At 33.2% G+C, this 10,318-nt stretch overlaps 1 protein-coding gene across 1 annotated transcript; it reads left to right on the forward strand.

Annotated features, from left to right (window-relative positions):
* The first annotated feature begins 7,027 nt into the window (after positions 1 to 7,027).
* Positions 7,028 to 9,570, forward strand: LOC108846254 (gibberellic acid methyltransferase 2). Its single transcript, XM_018619478.2, has 3 exons — positions 7,028 to 7,586; positions 8,011 to 8,298; positions 9,023 to 9,570. Exons 1-3 carry the CDS (start codon positions 7,083 to 7,085, stop codon positions 9,383 to 9,385), a joined length of 1,155 nt encoding a protein of 384 aa, XP_018474980.2. The 5' UTR covers positions 7,028 to 7,082; the 3' UTR covers positions 9,386 to 9,570.
* Positions 9,571 to 10,318: the final 748 nt, after the last annotated feature.

The following is a 10,318-nucleotide window of genomic DNA, read 5'->3' on the forward strand; positions in this document are numbered from 1 at the left end:
TGGTTTTGAATTCATACTGTATTATACATATAATAGAAAGAGAACTCGAAATCTAAATTTTTTCATTGGTTCATATCACATGTTCTGTAAAGTGATTGAAAGTGTCTTTTTATATACAGAAGTTTCAAAGTTTGATGAGGTCTAATTATATGTGGATTTATACCAAGGTTGAAGATATGGCCGCAATATGATGGACCAATCAAATTATGCTTCGAATCATGAATGTATGTTGGCTCAATACAAATGTATAATGTTCTTTTTTAAACAATATAAATTTATAATTTTGTCTTTGTGGCTAATTTTCATTTGATTCAAGAATATGGAACACTGTCCCCTACATGGTACCAGGTAGGACATATTCCATAACATATAACATTTTATTTCATGTCATACTTGATTCATTTTGGTTGGGAAATTGGTTTGCGTTTCCGGTCCCCCCCCCCTCACCTCTCGGAAATTAGTTTTTTTTCTGACTAAAGCTCGGAAATTAGTTTTAGCTGAAATAATTTATATAGAATAATATAAACAGTATACTCTTGGTTAGGTTTCAGTTCGACTTCTGTTAGTTTGAAAGAGTTAATTTTCTTAGTCTCGTAGCTCATGTTAATTCGAGTATCTTGCGTGTTATCTCATAAAATTTATAAGAATTCAAGAATTATGATTTTGTAAATTTGATTCTTTTATTTTGGTGTCTGTAGTGATTTATATTAATAATCAATTTTTATGTTAATGAAATTTAGGCAGAAACTAAAAACAATTGTCTAAAAAACCTAGCTAGGCCAATCAACCGTGTCTCTAACCCATTAGGCGGTCATCAGCGATCAATTCAAAGAGTATAATCCGTTTCAAGAGTTATAGGAAGTAGTGATAGACTGGTAGTTATGAAACGTTACAACCAGACGAGGCTTGTTAGGGATCAGTCATGGATCTAAACCGGTCCACCACCACGTACTCCTTTGTTGTTCACACCTCAGAAAACGAATCACTTGAGTTAGTGATAGATAGTCTTTTCCTTTTGATGTATAACATTTTTCTATTAGATTTTAAATTGATTAACTAAAATGTTGATTTAATATGTTTTATTGGTGTTTTAAATCTTATTTAGACATTTGCAATGTTATATTTACCGAAGTTTTATTAGTATATAAGATTAGAAAGTAGTTTAGTTTAGTCCATTCCATATCTCAATTTTTTTCTACAAATTTTTTTTTACAAAAATTCTATAAATTTTCTCCTTTTGTTAGTATGACGTTGCATGAACCCATTTCGCATTATCATCATTCACTTCACTGGAATTTAACTTGGCGATATAGAATGGAACAGCCGTTTTCTTGAAATAATGTTTGATGAAAGTAAGGGTTTGAGATTCTTATGCTAAATAAAATTTAAAACGCTTTCAATAAGTATGAGGAATCTTTTTGGTGTAGCTAGTCCCCTAAGGATAAGTCTGTGTCATGCCAAAGTCATTATAAGTGCTCACATTCACATAGGGTTATACAACATTTTTAAAGCAAAAATTGGTGGAAGCAAGTTGAGATCGGACCATCGACTGAAAAGAGGACATTGACAACTCTTAACTCACTCTCTATATATATAAGTGTAATAAAGGACCAGTTGATCTTCTAAAACCTCGACGCGAAGTCAAAGGTCTATTTTCTGTAAAAAAGTTGTTCATGCCAAGTCGCTTTAGATTATTTTTAGGTATTGATATGTACCGATGGACGTTGCGTATATATGTTGCCCCAATTAATTTTTTCAGATCAAAACCGAAAATAAAACCGGAAAGTCTTTCGGATACCGGATCGATCCATAGCTCTCGCGACTCATAAGACTAACGAACTTCTATTTAAATTGTCTTCATTTTCAATTTAAGGCATCAAACCAATAACATTTTTTTTTTCAATGCCCGACCAAAATTTAAAAAGCGAGATGATATAAAAGGTATATTTACTAGTTGAAAACGTAAATTATTATCTACATGACAACGCAAAACAAAGTACTATATCACTCCATCTGGAAATTATCATGAACTGGAAAGTGAACATAGACACAAGTTACACCAAACCAGAGTTTCTAAAGTACGATTATTTAAAGAAACATGACCCAAGATTTAAAGAAACAGCGAATGCATACTGTCTTCTATAATTGATTTAGAACCCGTAATATGAACATGCAACGATGTCGAAGTTGTGAAAAGAGACAAAGTTTATATGGAGACATCAAACAAAAACGAAAACTAGAGAGTAATAAGTCATATAATCTAGTTTCAAAAAAAAAAGTTATCTAATCGCGAGGTATGAGATCAAGAAGTTGCTAATCGTAAGTAGCGTTCGTGTCATAAAGTTTATTATTATCAAGCTAAATAAACTACATACTAAATTCGAAAACAAAAGACAGTGAACTATGGATGTAAACTATCAACCACCATATACCAATTAAAGCCTTTATAACTCGAACTTTCTTAATTTTGATAAACAATCTTTTCGTTAGTCGTCCAATCAAAGAAGAAACTATGAAACTCATTCTACTTTAATGGTTACAAAAAAAAAAACTCATTCTACTTTAATTAGGTTATGCCATAAACAGTATAAAGAGATTATTTAGGGTTCGTTTCATTCAGTTTTGGGTATAAATTCACAGTTAGAGAAAACAATTATATATTGTGCCAACAAAATTATATATAGTGTGATATATATCCAAGAAAACAATTATATGACGTCCACGAATTTTATATGTCAATAATCTATCCATTACAAGCAAATATCTATAGAAGGTTAATTAGTGATTTGATCAAAAAAAAGGAGGTTAATTAGTGGATAGAGTGAGGAAAATAAGGATGGACTTATAAAAGACCATTTCTTTCTACAATAATAAAGATAAACCTTAAAAGATGGAAACTTTTATTCTCGTCCTATAATGTAATTGTAATCTAATGAGGAAAAGAATCCATAGTAGAGGCTAGAGAGACAATGATATTCATGATAACGCTACATACAATGTAAACGTAACTGCCCATTTATTTAGTTTATATTATACATTGACCACGACGTGTATATAAATAATAGTTAAATCATGGAAATCTACAAGGAAAATATTATTTCATTAGATAATTATTATTTTTTTTTTTTTTTTTGAATATATGTTAAATTTATTCAAAAGAAAAACTACTTTTTTACAACAAGTGCAAACTGTTTTTTGAAAAAGCTATAACTTAATTGTAATCCAAGTCTCTTATCTTGTGGCAAGCCACAAAGTTAAAGCTCCTGTGTACTTCTCTTCCATTTTCCTCAGTAAGAGGCATCTGTTTTTTATTTCTCTGTCTATCATCTTCACCAGGGGACCAGCCATGATGGGTTGGCTACCATGTCGTCGCTCGTTTCGTTCACGCCATACGAAAGAGAGAGTCACTTGCAGTGTGTATCGAGTGAGAAATCTTTCCAGCAAACCTCCATTGTTATCCATAATCAATACCATCAGTTCTGACCACAGAGTAGTAAAAGATCCCCGAAGCAAACCTCGGACCAGTTTTGACCAAACCTCTGCTGAGTAACTGCATTCGAAAAAGAGATGATCTCTTGATTCAATTGCACTTTGGCAGAAAGCACACGTTGGGTTTGCGCCAACGTTCCAGGTCATCATTCTATCTCCAGTTGCCAATCTATTTTGGATTGCTAGCCAATGAAGGAAAGCATGTTTCGGAATGTGATGTTTGAACCAGACTCCTCTCCACCATTGAACCTGTTGATCCTTTTTTCGAATGAGTTCCCAAGTCTGTTTAGTCTTGAAAACGGCTCCATATTGTCCTTCGCTCTGTTTCCAAAGAGCAGTATCAGTGTCTCCCGTGAGCTGCAAGCTTTGATCCTCACAAATCTTCTCAACTTCATTAAAAATATCAACTCTGTGTCGTCGCTTCCTACGATTTCGCAATGCTCCTGCCACAGTTGAATTCAATGGTATTCCCATATCTATACAGCCGTGTGAGCCAAACAACTCATGTAATCTACCCATGCTAGACCAAGAGTCGAACCAGAAAGAAGTATTATTCCCATCACCTATTTTCATCATGTGGAAGTCTTTTGCTTTGTCACGAAGCTTCACTAATTTGCGCCACATCCAAGAGCCTTTTGTAGTAGTATCTTTGATAGACCAGAACGAGATGTTTTTGAACAGATTCATCTTAGTCCACTTAGCCCATAGAGATTCTTGAGAGGAGACTGTCCGCCAGATAAGCTTCAGACAGCATACCTGATTAACTTCCTTCAAAGACCGGATCCCTAAGCCCCCATCGCACTTTCTTCTACATATAATCTCCCAAGCTACTTTAGCTTTCCTTGTGTTCAGAGTAGGTCCAGACCAGAGAAAGGCTGCACAAATGCTATTTATTTCCTTGATGCATGCTCCTGGCAGAACAAAACCGGCCATCCAGAAATTGACAATACTGAGAAGAACCGATCTAATAAGCTGAAGCCTACCCGCCAGTGATAAGAAACGGTTTGTCCAATGATTTATACGGTTTCTTATCTTGTTGATGAGAATACCATAATCATCTTTCCCCATCCGCCGAGTTAGCAAAGGTAGACCCAAGTAACGTACTGGTAGCGTTCCAGAGGCGAAATCAAAACGCTGATCCAGCTGAGTAGTTTCAGTAGCAGACATCCCCGCATAGTATATTGTAGTTTTCTCCATACTGATTTTCAGACCCGATATCCTTCCAAAGTAATCAAACACGTCCAAAATACTTTCGATGGATCTGGCTCTACCATCAGTGAAAACCATTATATCATCAGCAAAGCTTAGGTGAGTTAACCCAAGATTCTTGCACCTCGGATGATACCCCATGCTATTGTCATTGGCCGATTTATCTAGCAGCTTCGTTAGAACATTCATACAGATGACGAAGAGGTAAGGCGACAGAGCACAACCTTGTCGTAGGCCTCGCGCACTCTGAAAATAACCAGCAAGTTCACCATTAACTTGGACAGAGAATGATGCCGTTGTTATACATCTAGAGATCCAGTGTATGAACATTGGCGGGAAATCCATAGCTTCCAAGGTTGTGAGTAGAACGCATTCAAAATGTCTAGGGTATAAATTTTAGTTAACTACTTTTCTCGAAAGGGCATTGTGATATTCATATTCCAGAATGCCTTAGCTTGACTGAGCACTAAAAGTATTCAGCAACTGAAGATTTTCTGTGTTTAATTTTAAGATTAGATTAAGTAGACCACAATTAGCGTCATTGTTTAATACATTTATTTCCTTACTATTTATTGTCTACGAAATAATCCTTGATTATTATATTTTCCATTGATTACTGTATTTATTTCATAACGTCTGTTTACATACAAACTAGGCCTGCGGTTTTTGTCCAAACCGAACCGAACCAGTTTTTCCGGTTTTCGGTTCGGTTTCGGTTTTCAATTCGGTTCAATTTTGTAGGATTTCGAAAAAAATTCGGTTTTTGATTTTCAAAAAAAAATTAAAAATTAAAAACCCAAAAATATCCAAAAATAACCGAAACTGAACTGAAATTAACCAAAAATAACTGAAAATATCCGAATTTAACCGAAATACCCGAGTTTAACCAAAAATATCCAATTTTTGGAAAAAATTAACCGAAAAATAAAAAAAAAGAAATAAAAATAAAAATCGAAAATAACCGAAAACCGAACCAAACCGAACCGAAATTTAATTCGGTTTATTTCGGAATCAATTTTTAAAATTTCGGTTAATCAAAAACTGACGGTTCGGTTCTGTTCGGTTTTGGAAAACCGAACTCGCAGGACTAATACAAACTACCATATTAATTTTTGTTTAGAAAATGAAATGTTCGCGCATGATAATTATATTAATTAAATAGAATCTAAACAATATGTAGGTGATAAATATGGTATCTAAATTTGAAAAGTGATTTAAATTATATGGTAGAAAAAATCAAATTAAATAAATAATTCTGATTATATTTCGGATATGAGTTATTAAATTTATCTGAAATTAAATTATTAATTAGACAAATGTAAAAAAGAAAATTCGAAACGCTATATAATCAGTTTAAAGAAGGCAATAATTTTTTTGTACTTCTGTTTAAACTTTAAACAGAATAGATTAAAGATGATGCATGTACGAAACGTTTCTGCCATTAACAATGAAACAAAACTAAGTTACAAAAAAAAAAAAAACAATGAAACAAAACTTCGGTGAGAACAAAGAAAATACAATTCTCTTACCAACAACTAATACATTCGGTCCAATAATGAACGACTTTACATATAAATCTAAAACAATTCAAAATATTAAAAAAAAACATAAATAAATTAATATATCTTATTATTTTACGCGAATATCTTTTCAGAAACACGCGATTACCAAAAATAAGTTACGTGAGCTAATTGCTTATTCGCTTCCATCCATTGAATTAATTATCTGCTTTCGTTTGTACCGTATTTTCCGTATATTTTTTGTCATCATTCGAATTCTTTAAACTACTAATACAAATCTCTTGCACAGTTGCACTTTACGTTTTTTTTTTGTAAAGGCCATATGTATATTTCTGAAAACATCCGAAAAACTTGAACGACACAAATTTTAGTGGTGTATATATCTGATATATAATAATAAGTAATAACTAATAACATTGGAAATTTCACATGATAAATTTTTGTAAGCGATGACAATTTTTTTGTAAACATCTCATAAAACTGAACGCTACCTTATTTTTCTAAAGCAATAGCATGATTTTATTTAAAATAATGACACACACAAACAGAAAATGGTACAAAATTTATAATTTGGATTAAAAACAACATATGTTAAACACCAATACACGCATTACGTTTTCCAGAACTAAAAAGTCTAAAATCTACAAGAATGACTTTTGTAAAATATAATTGACCATTCACCAACTCCAATATCAAAGAGATATCGAATATGCATGCTTATTGCTTAGCGTGTGTATGTCAATATGTATATGCGCGTTGGGGTATAAATACAAAGCCTCAGCTAGGCTTTGTAACTCCAGAACCAGAATCTCTCTTTCTTTTTTTTGTCTGTTTTACAAATATCCAATAGAATAAAAACAATTAATGGAGTCACCAAGTCTTCCAGTAACGGCAAAAGACTGGACCTCCACCAGTCTCCACCGTGTACTATGTATGCAAGGCGGTGAAAGTGACGTCAGCTACGTCAACAATTCCGATAGCCAAGCTTTGGCTATAACCTTAAGCAAACCGATCCTTATCTCATCTCTCCAGTCCATCAAACTCTTCACCTCTCCGCTCATCAGAATAGCTGACCTTGGCTGCGCCACCGGTTCCAACACTTTCGATACTGTGGATACGGTGGTTGAGACTTTAAGGGGGCTATTCACTGCGGTGTACGGCGATGGATCGCCGGAGTTTGAGGCTTTTTTCTGTGACTTGCCGAGTAATGACTTCAACATGTTGTTTAGATTGTTGTCTGAGAAACAGAAAGTTGATTCGTCCAAGTATTTCGCCGGCGGCGTCGCTGGATCGTTCTATGACCGGCTTTTCCCGAGAGGAACAATCCATGTCGCTGTGAGCTTAAGTGCTCTACATTGGCTCTCTCAGGTCAAATACATAATAATAATGTCTTATATTATAATTTTTGAGATAATTAATATACTAGTGGTGCTAGGAAATAGAGTGCATGTGTTAATATTCACAACTACAATGAAGAAATCCATCATCCAAATTAATTTACAAGGGAAATTTGGCTTATGAAGGAATGTATATTCCGCATGTTAGAAAAATATACATATTTTCTTGATAATTTTGATTACTCCTAAAACAAGAACATAACACCATGAGAAACGAGTTTCTAAAATGTTTTCTATCTGAGATATCTGTGTCTGATGGCTATACCTATGATATTTGATGGATGAAACTGTTTAAATTCATATTGGAATAGAGTAGTTTCAGAAACATAACACTATATATTAAATCATTTCTAAAATGTGTGCATTGAAAGAGAGATCGATTTGGATTTTTGTAGATACCGGAGAAAGTACTGGAGAAAGGATCAATAACGTGGAACAAAGGGAAAACGTGGATAGAAGGAACGAAGAAAGAAGTGGTTGATGCATATGCAGAGCAATCAGACAAAGATTTGGATGATTTCTTGAAGTGTCGGAAAGAAGAAATGGTGGAGGGAGGAGTGTTGTTTGTGTTAATGGGTGGTCGTCCTTCAGGTTCAAGTAGTCAATTTGGTGACCAAGATACTCGAGCCAAACATCCTTTCACAACTACCATGGACCAAGCTTGGCAAGATTTAATAGATGAGGTAAATTTATCTATACACACACACGTGTGGGTGCATAATATGTATACATGCAAATACATGGTATCTTTCATGTTTTCATTACATAACTGTTCAAGATGACGTCTCACTTTATATCTCTTTGGACCGTTTCTGGCTTTCGCATTAATTAACTTGGTAAGAGGTAATGACGAATTTGTTTCTTGTTTCTTTTTTTTTCCAAATGAATTTGTTTATAAATGCTAATCCTCTGAGTTTTGTTTATTCGGAATGTTTTGTCTTGTTTTCTAATACTTTTAAGTATATAGTTTGGACGTTTTAACAACTCTTTTCACTTTTGTTTTGCTAAAACACTACTTTGCAATTTTTATATATATATATATATATTTTTTATCATCACCTAAATTCACAAAACGCGAAGGAATTTAAAACTTTTCTTTTTACCACTCGTGTCTTTAAAAAGAAAATTCGTAGTAATTTTCAAATCAGCTAAACTTGATGGCTAATACCATTCAAAGTTAACGTGTTATGTTAATTGCTTTAATTAGTATAGTTAATAGTTTGCTACAAACGCTAAACACACACGTTCGCGTAAACTTGAAAACGCAGTGTTTGCTTACCAAAAGGCCAACTTATAACTTTTATATGTTTTCACACATTAGCCATATTTTTGTTGTTGTTACTAATGATAGCTTAAATATGATAAATTAATACCACTCAAACGCTATGTGATTTGTTTGGATAAAAGGGTTTGATAGATGAAGAAACAAGAGACGGATTCAACATACCGGCGTACATGAGAAGTCCGGAGGAAGTGGCTGCCGGAGTTGACCGTATCGGTGGGTTCAAGATTGAGAAAATGGAATACATGAAAATCGTTGAGTACTCCGATGAGAAACATGAGGAGTGGAAAAAAGATCCCGTTTCGTACGGACGAGCCAGGACCAACTTGGTTCAAGCTGCTATTCGTCCTATGGTCGAGGTCTATCTTGGATTGGACCTATGCGATGAGCTCTTCAAGAGATATGAAAACCGGGTTTCTACAACCCGAGAATTTCTTCACATAACTTGTTTCTTTGGAGTCGTCGCTTTTTCTGCCATCCGGATTTGATTATTTATGTTTATATATGAATTGTGTTTGTTCGTATTTATGATTTATCTATGGTTTGTCGTTAGTTTTAATATTTAGATGTGTGTTGCGTTTACTTGCTAGAGAATGAACAACGGAGATTGGGGGTACGTGTATATGGAACATGTAGGGTTGGAAGTTATAAATCAAAACAGTTAAACAGATTATTTATACCGCAAAAACCGAACCAAGCTAAGTTTAGTGTAATCAAGCCATGCATATCGAATTTAATAAACTGAAATTTCTTGTAAGCATCATTTTATGATATTATTTTTTTATTATATACACACTAATAGACTGAGTTAAAAATTATTAACTTAATCTTAAAGGTTATTTTACCATTCCAAAAACTTTCAACTCTGAATTGGTTCATTAGTCCCTCTCCAATTTCCATGTTTTTAATAAGGTTAAGATAACAAGTTAGCTGATAACTAATGCCCACTCTTTGATTAGTAATTTTTTTTGTTTGGAATACACGTTTATCTTTAACAAAATAAAAGTTTTCAAACAAAAATCTTTAACAAAATAAGAACATTTTAATTAATTATTTAGGTAATTTTCTATATGATAATTGAGTTTATTTTATTTTATCAATTTTTTGTCATTGTAACTGATTCAAACTAATTAAAATCTATAAGCTAAACTAGATTATCTATCTTATTAAAACAGGAACATTACAACTTTTTCTAGGTGGGTTTTTAAATGTGGGTTTTTAAAGGTGGACCTCATATATTTAAATTAAATGTCTCATTCTTTATATATAATACGTATCATAGTCTAACTTTGCATTGATGTATTTCCTTAAATACAGTTCTTTTTTTTGTTTATATTCCATATATGATTTTTACATTTATTACATGTCGATTTAGATAAGATATATACTAAGAATACTAAAAATATTAATTGTACTATAAT

This window comes from Raphanus sativus, chromosome 3, assembly GCF_000801105.2.
Source record: "Raphanus sativus cultivar WK10039 chromosome 3, ASM80110v3, whole genome shotgun sequence".
Lineage (NCBI taxonomy): Eukaryota > Viridiplantae > Streptophyta > Magnoliopsida > Brassicales > Brassicaceae > Raphanus > Raphanus sativus.